General features: G+C 41.9%; 1 protein-coding gene across 1 annotated transcript; it reads left to right on the top strand.

Annotated features, from left to right (window-relative positions):
- Positions 1-2,276: 2,276 nt before the first annotated feature.
- On the top strand, positions 2,277-14,014 carry MRS2 (magnesium transporter MRS2). The gene is made up of 11 exons (XM_032105022.1): positions 2,277-2,463; positions 2,698-2,771; positions 4,427-4,463; positions 5,064-5,176; positions 5,663-5,836; positions 6,466-6,596; positions 7,263-7,379; positions 10,081-10,233; positions 11,339-11,456; positions 12,219-12,332; positions 13,306-14,014. Exons 1-11 carry the CDS (start codon positions 2,277-2,279, stop codon positions 13,414-13,416), a joined length of 1,329 nt encoding a protein of 442 aa, XP_031960913.1. The 3' UTR covers positions 13,417-14,014.
- The last annotated feature ends 1,151 nt before the right edge of the window (positions 14,015-15,165 follow it).

Here is a 15,165-nt window from a genome sequence, read left to right as displayed (position 1 = left end):
ATCAAGATTTACACAGCCTTTTAAAGGTAATTTAACCAATGGTTACTAAAAATGTACATTATTTTCACTTTCCTACCAATTATTCAGTAACACGGGCAGGAACTGCGGAATTCTCTATCCAATCATTCCAACTACTTTTACTGCAGAACATGGAGTAGTAGAAGAAGGAGAAGGTTTAGGTAACAACAACAATCCTCCATTTTGATATTTTTTACTCTTATCTATTTACTACAAAGAGAAGCCCAAAACCTGTAAATTTTTCACCCTGTGACAATCTTACATAGTAGTCTATCACCTAATTCACACCATTGTATTTTCTAGTTCCTGTCTGACCGTTGGTAATTTTTTCCAAGGTTGGAGGCTAAAACAGTGTTGTTCAGGGGGGTAAGAACCCTTAAAAACAGGCAGAGAAATCCTCTGGGCACTCTGGGTTCCTACACCTCTGATGGCTTCAGTCTACATATCATTGCTGTCCATAACTCCTGAGGAACTTTTTCATTGAATTACTTCCTTGTGAGGTCATTCATCTTTATGCAAGGTGTGAGTAACCATCCTTCTGATTTTGTGCATGTCAATCCTCTTTGAACAAAGGCTCATCTATGTATATTAATGTATGTATGCACACACAAAACATACAAATGCACAGGTTGTGGTGCAGGAAAGGAAAGGACAGTTAAAAATATTCTAATAAAATAATTGATTTAATCATATAAAAGTTATTTATGATTACAAGTAGGAAATTGTAAAATACAAGGTATAGCAATATTAGGAGTGCTGTGTTTAAAACATGCAACCATAGAAGTGTAACCAAGAAGTTACTGGATTTTTTGTATTTTGTTCAAGAAGCTATGGAGACCATCATGCACACCAGTTATGCTGCTCAGAAACCCCCTACACTTCCCATCTTAATTTGAATGTCAAGGATTCCAATCAGTAGAGCTCAGTAGAGATGACCAATGATTGTCTTAGGGTAGAAATATTAATGAAGTTATATAACTAGCAAAACCAATTATTGCAAAGGTTAAATTTAAGCAGAGCAGACGTATTATGCATAGTATGTAAAACAACTTATGTAACAATGACTTGGCAGAAAAAGTATATAAAATTGATGGATTTTGTTTACTAAGTGGAACACGTTTGGAGGAGTAATCCCACGTGTCCTCTGCACTGAAATAAAGAAGCGTCTCCTTATTCACATCAAATTGGTGTTGGATAAGTTTCTTTCATCCTGTTTGGTGACCCTCTTGTCTTCAAAACTCAGACCAGTGTTTGGATTTGTGTCTTCCTCTTGGAGCAGCCACACTGTATGGATCATTTCATTAATCACTTCCTTTTTTATTTCCCCACTAAGGACTAATGACTACTCTAAGTACATTCTGATAACATGTCCTGCTGCAGGATTTGGACGTGGCCTTTGCCTCCAGGCCGATTTAGACTTCAGCCGAGCCAGCCAAAGGAAGCATATCCCCGGCAGGGATATCCTTTTGCGCATGAAACCTGCAGTTTAAAAAGAATATATGATAGTGGGAGCTGGTATACTGCTAATGAAACTTTTACATCTCAACTACCCAGGTTGTCTCTATCTTAAATACAGAACTAGGGCAAGCAAATTTTATTACAAGATGTTTGCTGGGGACAAAATTGTACTTCACTTGGGAAAAAACCCCGAATTTTAGAAGGAAAATCATCAGGAAGTGGCCGAATGCGGCAGGGAAAATCGCAGCCACAGTAAGGTGTGCTCACGTTATGAGCACTGCTGGAGCTGGGATTTTAAGAACACTTGTATCTTTGGGAGGAGTTATCCATTTAATTGGATTTTCAATTCGGACCTACCTCATTAGAGGAGCGCAGGTGAGCTTCAAGGGGTTCTTGGTATTTTTTCCCATTCTCACAAATCATCATGTACAAAATCCAGTTAATGCCAGTAGGGTTAACACAGGCTGGGTAAGAAGGCGGAGAGAAGGATCATGTCTTTGTGCATATATAAAACAATGACTATGAACTTCCAGGGCACCACTGAGTTACCTCAGATAGTTTAGAAATACAGACGCGGGTCACAGGACCCGCCACTCCGCCACCGGCTCCGCCCGCAGCCGGCGCGGCCCAGACCCGCCCTTCTGCCGCCGCCGCCGCTGCGGCCGCGCTGCTCCCAAGCTGCGCCGGGGCTCCCCGACACGGCGCCGGGCTCCTCCTCCCCCGTCACCCCGCGGGCTTCTCCTCCCTCGCCGCGGCTGCGCGCCGGGAGCGGTGCCGGGCCGACGGGCCGAGCGGGGTCGATGCTGCGCGGGGCCGCGCTGCTCCCCCGCGCCCTGGGCGGCGGCTGCTGCTGCTGCGCGGCCCGCGGCTGGGCGGGCGCGGCGGGCGCAGGGTCCCGCCCGCGGGCCGCCCCGGGGCTGCCGCCGGGCCGCGCCTGGCACTGGCGGGCGGCGGTGCCGGCGGGCGCCCGCGGGCTGCGCTGGGCGGGTGAGCGGCGCGGCGGCGCTGCGTCGAGTCGGGCTCCGGGAGAGCCGGGCGGGGGCAGCCGCGCTGGGAGCGGCGCCGGGCTGGGCCGGGCCGGGCCGGGAGGTGTCGGGTTCGGCGGGGCCTTGTCGTGACCGACGCTGCCTGGCGCGTGTGCCGGTGCCCGAGAGCGGGGCTCCGCGCAGCTCAAGGCCAAGGCCGGTGTGCTGCAAGTAGAGCTGTGTTCTCTTCCCGCAGGTAAATTTTACCAGCATGCCCCCACTGAGACCTCCCAAGCCACCCTAGCCAGCGTGTCTCCTGTTTTTGCAGTGGTAAGTACCTGCAGGCATTTTCACCAGCGAGGGCAGCTGGTGCAAGATGATGGTGCTTTCCCCCGGCTTTTTTTTCTTTTTGGTTTTTTGGGGGTTTTTTTTGTTTTGTTTGGTTTTGGGTGGGGGGGTTGTTTGTTTGGGTTTTTGTTTGTTTGGGGGGTTGCTTGCTTTCTTGGGTTTTTTTTTTTTGGGGGGGGGAGCGTTCCTTAAATCTTAAGGCATCATAAAAGCGGATGGGTTTGTGTCTCGGAGAACATCCCTAGTTCTAAATCGTTGGTCTAAGGTACTCTGATATGAGGACCAGTTACAGTACATAGCGTTGATGAAGATGCTTTTCTAAGGCCCAGCATCTGCTGGAAGTTCTCTGGCTGTAATTGTGAAGGCAGGTCAACTCTTGGAAGTGCTGCAATCAGAAGTTCCTTCTTAGTTTGCCAAGGCTTACTAATACCTTTTAGGAATATTAGTCCTGTGTCTTGGTAGCTGCACTTCTAAGCAAACATAGAATTTGGTGAAAAACAAGCTCTCTCTATGCTGTCGTGTTAAAGGAGACTGAAAACTGTTTGCAAGCTGCTTGGTTTGCGCATCATAATTTTCCTTTAAATATATATATCTAGTGAAAAATCACATTATTAGTGCCAGTGAAGGAAGGTGAGGTCTCCTTGTTGATAACGAAAAGCAGTCATTCTGCAACAAGGTGCCATGTAACCTCCACTGCAGCTCTAATGGAATGCATGCTTAGGTAGGCTTAATTCACTGAAAGTCAGTTTAAAAGCCAGTAATGTAGGATTAAGCTACATTGTTTATGAGCCAAACAATAAACTTTATCATTAATCCAGACATGTCAGTCTTTCCACGAAAATAATTTAACTAGGAAATACAAGTGTTAAATGAATAATATGATTGACAGATACGAAGACAAGAAGTATTTGGGTGCAGGCTACAAGCTAAATAGCATGTCTTTGCAGTACTTGACGTGGGCACAAGGCCTGACACACAATCCATGGAACTCTTTACTTTTTAAGTTTTATTTGTAGATTTTTCAGCGTGTTCCAGAGCAAATAGCTGAATTTTTAATCACAGATATAAGATGCCTTGCTGGTCTCCTCTCCAAGAGATCCAGTAATAAGATGCATGGGAATAGCTCAAAGCTGTGCCAGGGGAGGTTTAGACTGGACATTAGGAAGCAATTCTTTACCAAGGAGGTAGTCAGACTGTGAAACAGGCTTTCCGGAGAGGTGGTCGATGTCCCAAGCCTGTCAGCGTTTGGAGCATTTGGACAGCATCCTTAGTACCAGGCTTTAACTTTTGGTCAGCCCTGAAGTGGTCAAGCAGCTAGACTCTGATCTCTGATTGTAGGTCTCTTCCAACAGAAATATTTGTCTGTTCTAAGTCTGATCCTCTGTAAATCACCTTAACAAGGTTTGTGTAGGAGCATGGTCACGCAGATGACACTGGTCACAAACAGTGAAATGTGGCCATTTCATGCAATTATTTTGCTTAATGGGGATGAAGTGTGAATAGAGGGCATAAAAAGGTGCTTTCTCTTCATAATGTGTTTTCCATTTGGGTTCTAGGGAAGTGCCAACAATTTTAGAAATTGATTTATTGTTTTATAGTGGTTCTGTGAAAAAAAAAATTTTTTTCCATTTCTCCAGATGAAGTTCGACAAAGAGGGAAATACTACCTATTTTGGTAAGTTTTCATTGTAGTTTTGTGTGGGGTTTGTTTGACTTTTTCCTTGTCCAATACAGAAAAGCCCAATTGGAAATCTACATGGGTTAAAAAATCATGTTTTGGATACTTCACTGCGTTTATTTGGGATGTTGCAACATTTCCTCTGTTTTGCTGCCTTCCATTGGGCCTTCATAGAATCTTTATTGTTACAGTTTTTGTATATTTTTAAGCAATATTTTGAACATAATGTATTGCCATCTCTCACAGGAATGTAATTTTTGCTTTGCCTTTTTTCTTTTTGACCAGCATGCTACTTTCCCTGCCTCATCTGTTAGTGTAGGATTACATGTGCTTTCTCAAAGGAGTCACTTGTTTCTGATGTGAAGTTAATTGTCATGGCCAACTTTTTCACTTACATCTAGAATTTTTCATTCAAGATACAGTCTTTTAAACTTCGTAGAAAATAACTTAGATTGAGGAGTCAATGGGGAAGAAAACCTTTAAAGATAGCACAGCTGGGTTTTTTTGTTGTGAGACTTGGTAACACTCTAAGATGTGATTTCAGAACATGTATGCTTGTCCTCTAAATGTCTTCATCTAAAAATATTTTCATCATAGAAAAGAAGAAAACAGAATTGTACCAGGAGTTGGGTCTTCAAGCTCGAGATCTAAGATTTCAACATGTGATGAGCATTGCAACCAGGAACAACAGGATCATCATGAGAATGGAGGTAATGGTTTCTCTGTAGCTGAGTATAAACCTGTCTCATCCTTGCACTTTGATTTTCTTGCACAGTTCTAAGCTGAGTATAAACCTGTCTCATCCTTGCACTTTGATTTTCTTGCACAGTTCTAACAGCAGCTTTCTGTGACATGCAGTCCAGCAGTAAATGTGTCTTTGGAGCTCTGCCTAGCAATCAGAGTGCAAGTTCACCAACTGTACACATTAGTGACCATTTTCCTGGTTGAGCACAAGAGAAACATTGCTAACATTGTCGCAGAAGTAAAGGCTTGTGAGGAGCCTCTGCTCAATCCCTGGCACAGTGCTGTGTCTGAGCCTCTTTGCAGTTAGCATGAGATTTTGTTATTTTCCCACCTGAAATGACATTTGAAGATTGGTTTTATCAAAGCCCAAATCATCAAATGGGCAACAGAGTTATGGGAAATCTTGAGCGATTTTTTTTTTTCAGACTCCTTATATGTACTGTCTTTTTCAGTTCTTGAAGGCTGTCATAACACCAGAGTTTCTTCTGATACTAGATTATCGTAATTTAAGTCTGGAACACTGGCTCCTCAATGAACTAGCATCTCAGCTGGCTGGGGAAGGTCAACTAGTCACATATTCCCTGCCCTTTGAATTCCGAGCCATAGAAGCAATCCTGCAGTACTGGGTGAGCTATCTCATTTTTTTCAAAATGTTTGGGAAGTTCTTGCTACATAGTAAAGGGCATTTACATGCACATACTTTTAAATGTATTCTGCACTTTCTCTCTTTTTGTTTTGACTCTTGTTGCTTTAGTTTCTTACAGTGTTGTGTGTATGTGTGTTTTCATTCCCTTTCCAGTAAAGTGCTTTTGGATATGATGGCTTCACCATCATTTGGATAATTAAAAAACAAGTCAGAATTATTTTCTAGAGACATGTTGTAGCTGAAATGAAAATCACACAGAAGTGCTGAGGTTTCGGCCTCGTGACCAGGAGTCAGACCAATTTCTAGCTATCATAAGAAATCTGTGCTTGCTAATTCTAATATAACGTTTCTAGACAATAGTGTTTTAGTTTTATCAGCCTTATTGGTGTGGTTGTCACTGGGCTTCAGTTCACTTTTTATTAAATACTGTGTTTTGCACTGGCTTTATGTTTATGTGGTATCCATATAGAAGTATTTCCCAGGCACTGGAAAGCAGGTTATATTAACTACCTATTACTGTGAATTCTCTGTTGAGAAACAGGAGTCAGTTGCCCAAATCATTCTAAATGAATTATTTTAATTCTTATGAAGGATCATGTTGTTATCTAGATCAGCAAACTGCAGGGAAGACTTAACACTTTGCAGCCTCAGATCCTTGAGACACTGGAAGCTCTAGTGGACCCCAAGCTTTTATCTGTGGATAGGAGTAAACTACACATTCTCCTGCAAAATGGCAAGAGGTAACTAAGCTGTGAAGAGACTAGAAAATGACCACAGAAAATGGCATGCATTAAAATGTTGAAAAATGGTATTTGATATTAATTTCCTAGATTACTGTAATGCTGGGTTGTGCATCTTACTTGGAAATGTGAAAATCGGTGTATGAGTTACCTAGTGATATGCGGAAAAAGGAAGATAAGTTCTGAATAGTCAGAAATACTGTTGTGCTTCTTAAATAGCATCTGACAGAACAAAATAATACCTAAGAGAATCAAACAGTGTGGAAATGTTCCCCTTAATGTACATCTATGTAAATCTGTGCTTGAGGTTACTAATACAGTGCTCCCTTCATGTATTGGCCTCTCTGATACAGCAGTGCAAACATGCACTTGCTACATGCTCAAAGAGTGCTTCTTTTTCTGGCTTTCTGTATAAATACATCCAGAAACACTTCTGGATGCCTTTTAGTGTGTGTCTGTACCTCCCTGGTCCCCAGTCAGATCACTGCCACAGCTAAGTATGTGGCTTGCAGAGCATGTTTTGAAGGAGCTCTTAAAACTCCTCAAGGAAGTCTTCCCCGGCCACTCCGTCTGGCGAGGATGCTGGCTCGCAAACTCATGTAGAGATGACCTTTAGGTGCTGGTGCCACTGGGGATTACTTGACCTTTTGCCTGTTCTTCCTTCAGCTTGTCAGAACTGGAAACAGATGTTAAAGTTTTCAAAGAAACAATTTTGGAGATCTTAAATGAAGAAGAAGTAATAGAAGAACTCTGTCTGTCTAAATGGACTGATCCACAAGTATTGTATGTATATTTTGAAACCACATACATTTTTTTAACAGTGTATTTTGTTTGAGGAGAACTTGAACACTAAACTGGATGCTTACTGCTAAAAAGCAGAAAGAAAAAGTCTAATTTTTTTTAAGCCCTAATGCTTGCTGCTTCAGAAACCATAGTAGTTGCCATTTTGGAGAGGAACTCCATTGTTACACAGTTACAAATAGTTCTTGACATAACAGGCTGGCTCATCTACCGTGTGATGAAGTGGGAGTGGGATGGCAGGAAAACAAAGTGTTATTTTTCAATATAAATCAACACATTCTGGGAGCATTTTCCTCAGTTTCACCAAAATAAAAACCAGAGGCAGGTTTTAAAGCTTGTCTTTAATAGGTCAGATACCATACTTCCTTTGCTAGAAGTGTTCTGAACACTTTGCTCCTAGCTTTTTGCTTACCAGCAGTACCTGAAGGAAAGAAGCCCTCGAGCAATCTTGTGCACCTGAAGAAAGGCATTCCAGGAGATGTACGTGCAGAAACAATCCTATTACACTCTGGGGTTCTGGTGAAAGACAGCACACAGCAACAGCAGCACTGGTCACCTTAATAAAAACTAAAAAACTGAGGGATATTATATACAATTTCCAAATATGTTTTGGGCTGAATTGTATTTAAATCTTGGGCATAGAGATGTGTTTTATGTATAAGAAGATAACAGAAGCTACCTCCCAGGGTACTTTGTGAAGTTGCTGAATAATACTTTTGCCTAACTGCATTGCATGTACATATTAGTACTGTTCACACAGTAGTGTGGGTTTGAAGTCTTGCCCTGCAGACCTTCATCTAAATGTGCAGCAGAAACTCAGTGTTCCAGAAGTGGGACATGGTTTGCATTTCTAATGCATCTTCTGGAGCAGTATCAGAGGTAGCTCTAAATTCCAGCTGCTCCTGAGCCAGCAGCTGGTCTTTTTCCTGGTTTTGCTCAGAGCCTTCCTTTAGACTTAATACAGTCTGCTGGCAAAGCCTTTGTTGTCTCATGGTAGACAGTGTGTAGGGGACATCTAGGAAAGATCCCAATGTCACCTTATGCTCGTGTCAAGAGAAACCCACAGGCATCCCTTCTTTCAGACACTGTTGCAGTGGGGTAGATGTTGTGTGTAGTGGGAGGTTGTGTGAAGAGTGCTGGAACTGTGCTACTGGATGCCGTGAGGCAGTCTGTGCACGAGGCACACCGGGAAACACCAGCCATGACAACACATTTGTGTTAACACATGGCAGGCAGGCTGGCCACGTGTGATCAGCTCTTTTTTGCTCCAGGACTGATGCAACTGATACGTGGTACTTGATGAACTCGGGAAGCCTGAAAGGATGTGGAGGAACCCAGTGAGGCAGATAGGTACCATCAGAGATCTTAGCAGCAGAACGGTGAGCTTAGCCTAGAAAGATGAGGCAGACCTCTTAACTTCGTGTGAGGAAACGTCAGAATGTGGAAGACTCATGAGGCAAATGGAAGCTAGTTAATGAAAGCACATCCAGTGGCAGCTACTTTCATGTCTTTGTGGCTGTCTTTATTTTGTATATCCCCCGAGGAGCTATGTAAACGTAAAGATAGTCATCAAATATGACCTTCAGCTGAATCTGTAATACAGCAGATAGTGCTCTAAGGCTTTCAAGTCTGCAGCTCATCTCCATGCAGTGAAAACCTCAAGGCCTGGAGGGCTTTCAAATCAGGTTGGCTAACACAGAGTTTCTGCCCCAGAAGAGAGAAACTAGGTGCTCTATTAAAGGTCCTCAGGGAGCTTACATGAGTTGGTTTGTAAGACAGACAGCTTATTTTCTTGGAAAACCATTTTACAGAGGTTCTTTTAGCAGTCAGTAATGCCAGGAGAAGATTCATTAAAAATATCAGTCTCTAGCGAAATGAGATCATACCACAAAACAAAAAATTATGAAAAATCTTCCAGGCTTTGCTGCTTAGTTTCCAAGCTCTTGTGGACCTCAGGTGCCTCAGGTTTCATCTACACAATGCCAGAAATGTGTGTTTCAGAGGAAGGCTACTGTGCCAGCAGTAGCACTATGAAGTAAGATCAAAGTCTCTCAGATAGACTTCACTTAAGAGAGGAGCATCTTTCAATAGATGGTCTCTCTTTGGCTGCTTCATGATCCCAAAATGCTTTTCAGTAATTGCTGTGTATAGCTCAAATGCTTTATGACTAAACCATTTTAATATACACCTAAACCATCTCCATCACTGTGTAATTGTTTGTGTGTTGACTTTCGGTTATGTTTTATTCTTGGGTGTTTTTGACTGCACTGTTACCAGCTCTCACCACTTGAGGGCACCAAAAAGTTAGGCATCTCCAGACAAAATATTTAACATTTTATAATAACTAATAATATATAATATCAAATGTCTATAACTTTTTAACTTTGTAATATCTGAAAAACTTAAGATTTGTGGAGTTGTGCATCCTTTGAGCACATCAAATGTTACCTGCTCTACTTAAAATAATTGACTGCCTATGCTGAGGTGCTGATAAATATAAAAATATTTCTTTTATTTTATGCTATTGGAACTGATGGAAGTTCCTCACCAAAAAGACTGGATTTTGTGGTGTAGTGTCTAACAGCACTCTTGTTCCCCACAACTCTTATGTGCCTTAATACATCAGTAATATACTTCTATACAATATGTAGCTAACCAGGAAAATACAAATTGTTGCTCACAGTGAGGAGAGTACGTCTGGGATTGACCATGCAGAGGAAATGGAGCTGCTGTTGGAGAATTATTACAGACAAGCAGAAGATCTTTTAAATGAAGCTCGTGAACTCAGAGTACTGATTGATGACTCAGAAAGCATCATCTTTATCAACCTGGACAGGTTAGCTACCATCCATTAGATTATCAAAAGCTGAGTGGAATTTAGACTTTCATGACCTAGACTTTCTCAAATCTGCCCACAGCGAAAGTTGGAAAATTCTTAGTGAGGGTTGAATGGACTTGTAGTCACAGCTGCATTGCGCTTTTCTTATCATGAACTGGATAAAGCAAAGCAAGAAGATAGCGTAATTAGTATGTGTGATTCGTATGTACCTCTGAAGCTAGGTGTCAGACTTCCCTGGCAGAGAAACCCAGCTTCTAGCTCCTTCTGGGGAGCTGCTTAATACAGGAAATGTCTGCAAATTTAGAGGCATATTGAAATTCTGTTCAGAAAAGATTGCTAGCCAGAGTCTGGCTAGGCTACTCAGGTTTTCAGTACAAGTTAAATTATTACTCTGTAGAGTGATACAGAAATTAATAACTTGGGAGCAAGTTTTCTCTTTTTCTCTGTATGCTATATTTTTCACTTTTAATCAGATTTCTTAACTGAAAAAGAATTGTAGCTTGCATTTGCAAGAACATTCTACTCTCTCTTTGAGGTTGGTGTTTAATATGTTTTCTCCTCTACACTGAGGAGTTACCTGTAGAAGCAATTAATGAATGCTGCATCAGGAAACCACAAAAATCTTTTTTGTGAAAGACTTGAATATGGAATTCACCCAAACAGGCTCAAGTTTATAGTCTGCAGCATTTAACAACTCTATTTTTTTGTAAAATGGATTAATTTGCAAGGTAACAATAACTTTTCATCCATTGTGAATATGGACGTAGAAATTTCAGCCAGGTGGTGGTGAGAGGACACAAATTTAAGCAGAAATTTACTGTTACTCTGTGTATATACACCTCTGAGAAGTGAGCAATGCTGGAAAGTCTGATGATGATGATGAAGCAGAACCTGCTGCCTTTAGAGGTGTCCTGATGTAGCAATGTTAAAATGATAGTCTCTTTGTACTGTTACTTCATGATCTTTGTCACAGGCTTACCTAATTCCAGCATGACTTTCTCTCTTTCACTATTTGGTTTTAGTGCTTGCTATATGGAATTTAAGAATTTAGGCAGCAAATCAATTTTTGGGTTCCCCTTACAGATGTTTCTCCCTTCTTTAGCCACCGTAATGTGATGATGAGGCTGAACTTGCAGCTGACCATGGGGACTTTCTCTGTCTCTCTCTTTGGACTCATAGGAGTTGCATTTGGTATGAACTTGGAGTCATCTCTTGAAGAGGTAAGGAACAAGTGCTGCATTTATCATAAAATATGGGTCCTGCTCTTATAGCACATTTTATATTTGGTACAACCTCATTCTTTCCATAGACAAAGCTCCAGTGATTTATGTGTTCATACAGTCACTTCTTTTTTAATCAAATTACTGAATGGCAAACTGCACAGTGTTGCAGCCTTTTTTCTGTGTTAACGACCTTGGAAAAGAAATGGGAAGACAAATTTTTGGTTGTATAAGTAGTTGACTATAAAGTAGTAATAAAGTTTCTTTAATGATTATCTATTCTGATAAGAGCAGCTTTGACTTCCAGATACAAGGGTATCTGGCAAGCAGCCAGGCTATTTCCAGCACATCAGAGGAAGTACTCTACTATCAGTAATTGTTTATAGCTAAACTGGGGAGGAAGGGGTACAGACTGGGGGGTCCAACTTCAAAATTGCACATGCCACCTTTAAAACAAACAAACAAAGCAAAGACTTCTTCCTTTTCAACTCCGTTAAATATAAGGGTTGAATTTTCAAATTTCCCAGTGAAGGAAAGAAAACTGCATGGAACAGTAACAGAATGCAGTACAGTGGTCCTAAATAAAATGCTTTGCTATGAAACAGCCCTTTTGCCAAGGGAGGGCTTGGCTGTTGATGGTAGAGAGTTTACTGCTTCCTCCCATAAAGGAAGAAAACACCAGTGGGGAGTGAGAGATTATCTTTGGGTAATCCCTTTTCTGGAGTGATAGTTGGATGACTAATGGGAGTGTTCTGTCAGTAGGACCCCAGGATATTTTGGCTGGTGACAGGGATTATGTTTCTGGGAAGTGGTCTGATCTGGCGGCGCTTACTTTCCTTCCTTGGGCGGCACCTAGAGCCTCCGCTACCTCCTCACGTACGTATGGCTGGCCGGGGCTCCTGCCTCACACTCTGCATGTACAGTCCATTCCTAAGGCAGAAAGTAAGATAGATTAGAGGGGTAAGCCACAAAGCACGGCAGAATTCAGCTCAGGCTCTGCTCCTTGACAGAGAAGGTGCTCCCTAGCTGGATTAAATAAGGTGGGGAGCCCCAGCACTGGCCAGAAGTGAAGCTGCAGGCTGTTTCATGAGATGTGTAATATTTACTTTCACCTGGAAGCCCAAGGAAAGCTGAGGCTAATGGTAGAAGCAGCCCTCGTCCTCCCACCCACATACTAACTCTGGATCTGTAGTCCCTGTCTTGTAAAAGAGTAAGCAGAGCTAAGCGAGGGCAAGCCCTAGCTGTAACATCTCTCTGGAGAATGATGCCATGGTTGTGATGTCCTGACTCTGAGTGTGAAGTTTGTTACAGTTTCTCACGTGCATACCAGTTCTCTCTGTTGTTGATGGCCGAGCTGTAGGAAGATTTCCAAAGAGACCATTCAGATGAGCATGTATGGGTCATTTTCCCTGTTGACTACCCTTTCCTGGACTTGTGGAACTGTACTGTCTACCTCAGCTCTGCACTGTGGTATTTACAGCAGACGTATCAGTAGAGTCAAAAGTTAAGTTGCTACAAGTGACAAAGGGAGGCTCAGATAAACTCCTGTTCTTCCCTCCCCTCTTTTGCTACTAAGAGGCAGATGGAAGTAGTTCGATGTGGATTGTTGACTATGGCTACAATTAGCTAGAATATCCTGAAGTGTAGCTCAAAAACCAAGTCCAGCACATACTGACCGGCTTGGACAAAGATACTGGAGGAGGGATACTAGGGAGGGAGATGGCAAAGACACTGTTCTGAAAACAAGGGGAGAAAAATCAAGGTTCAGGCCTCTGTGCGGCTTTATTTCCTTTTGCCACATGTAGAGCAGTTTCTCATGTAATCACAGGCTATTCTGTTTCTTGCCTAGGTTCCTGCAGTTTTGAAAAAATCCCAACCAGCGGCTGGAAGAGTGGAGATAAAGACCAGCCTTAAAGGAGAAACATTTGGGCTGAGCAGAGGCACATTAACAAACCAGTAGGAACAGCAGGAATGAAGAGATTGCTGTTGTTACAGGGTGGACTTTGGACACTTTCCTTGTATTTGTTCTCCCTTACTGAAAACTGCAAGAATTTCTAAACTTGCTAATTTCTATATTATTTTGTGCCAAAAACCTGCAATGATATTTTTAATGCTCATGCACAAAAGGAGAGAAACACAAGGGAAAATAACAAAATGCTTTCTACAGCAGTTTCACCTCCACCCCGTGTATGTGCCTTTAGTTTTCTGTATCACATACATGTACTTACTCTTTGGGCATTCTGGTTTTAAATGTTTCTGTCAAATACTGCTTTGCTTAATAGCCCTTCTTACAGAGAAAAGAATTTTTGGCTTAAAGGAGGACAGCAGTCAGCATTGATCAATAATTCTGGTTCTGAGCTGCAGATTTAGGAATCTGACTTCAAACATCAAAGAAAAATCCACCCCAGGAGTGGCTTCTTGAATGGATTTTTAAGGCCCTATTTAATTGCAGAGAACAGGTTTTCCAAAGCAAAAAGCATACCTGCATCTCATGTGAAGCATGACTTCCAGATTGGGAGCAGTGAGAAACAATGAGCAATAAAAGACTTTGAAATGTAGCTGCTAATCTTGTATATTCCTTAACAATTAATTCAGGCCCAAAACAGGCAGTTCTAGGAACAGGGCATGTGGGCCTATGGATAATGGCCCACTTGCATTTTCCATCCGACACTGTTTCAACACACATTGGTACAGCTGCAGATCAACAACTTGTGTGGTCATTATTCAAATTCTGGTAAAAATCAAGAGATGGGTTGTTGGTTTTTCTTAAGCTGGGTTCTGCTTTTCTCTCTTCCCTCCAAGACAAAGCATGGACTAGCCTGCACCACAATAAGTAGCCAGGTTAGTTAAGGGTGTGGAAGGCTGATGTCCTGTGATAGGCTGAAGGAAGGAGTAAAAGCCTTATGCCAACTATTTCTATTTTTTCTTAGGACTTCTCTTTAAGGGTGTAGTTCTCCACTGCTTTCTCTCAGGTTGTAGAGGGAACATGAAATATGTCTATATCAGGTTACATGCTGTCCATTTCTTCTTTGGGATTTTTTTAATCTAACACAGTGAGCAGCTCCTTAGGTGACACCACATAAATAATTGTACTGGTAGGGATTGAAAAGACAGTAGCTGTAGCTGTCAACATTCTTCTCAGGACTAATGAGTCAAAGATGGAAATAAAAAGGTTCATAAATTAAAGTTGTGCAGGCCTGTGATCCTGGTTTGGTTCAAGTCAGTTGTACATAGTTATTTTCCAGCAGTTCTTCTGTATCTGACTCTAAGTACAGGTACTTGTGGCATGAGAAGGTGAGAAAGATAATGGGGCTTGTAATGCTTTTGAGCTCTTTAGTTGATTTTTTTGGCAGCCTTTTAGCTTAGCAGGTAAAATAGTAAAAACCCTCCGAACTTAGCAATCCAGTGGAAGAAAACAATGGCTCACATACCTCAGCTGATAAACCCCAGGAATCTCAGTGTGTGAAGGGACATGGATGCTGATGTTTTCATTTAGGCCAGAACTGGTATGTGTTGGTGCAGCTCTTTGGGAAGCTTTCTAATAAGCTTTTGTGCAGGGAGGCTTCTGTGGACTCCTTTTGACTCTTTACCTGTACATAACTGACTTAAAGCACAATAAAAACACGGAGAGAAAGACATGTCTACAAGACTGCTTTTTCTCTTTACAGACATACACAAATGTTTAAGGGTTTTCTTACAATTCAAGTAA

Source organism: Corvus moneduloides, chromosome 1 (assembly GCF_009650955.1).
Source record: "Corvus moneduloides isolate bCorMon1 chromosome 1, bCorMon1.pri, whole genome shotgun sequence".
In the NCBI taxonomy this organism is placed as follows: Eukaryota; Metazoa; Chordata; class Aves; order Passeriformes; family Corvidae; genus Corvus; species Corvus moneduloides.
This window is presented reverse-complemented; position numbering and strand designations above follow the sequence as displayed.

Coding starts and splice junctions, on each gene's coding strand:
- MRS2 (XM_032105022.1), top strand. CDS start 2,277: ATGCTGCGCGGGGCCGCGCTGCTCCCCCGCGCCCTGGGCGGCGGCTGC. Junction 5,177..5,662: donor GGATCATCATGAGAATGGAG/GTAATGGTTTCT, acceptor TGTCTTTTTCAG/TTCTTGAAGGCTGTCATAAC. Junction 6,597..7,262: donor CTCCTGCAAAATGGCAAGAG/GTAACTAAGCTG, acceptor TTCTTCCTTCAG/CTTGTCAGAACTGGAAACAG.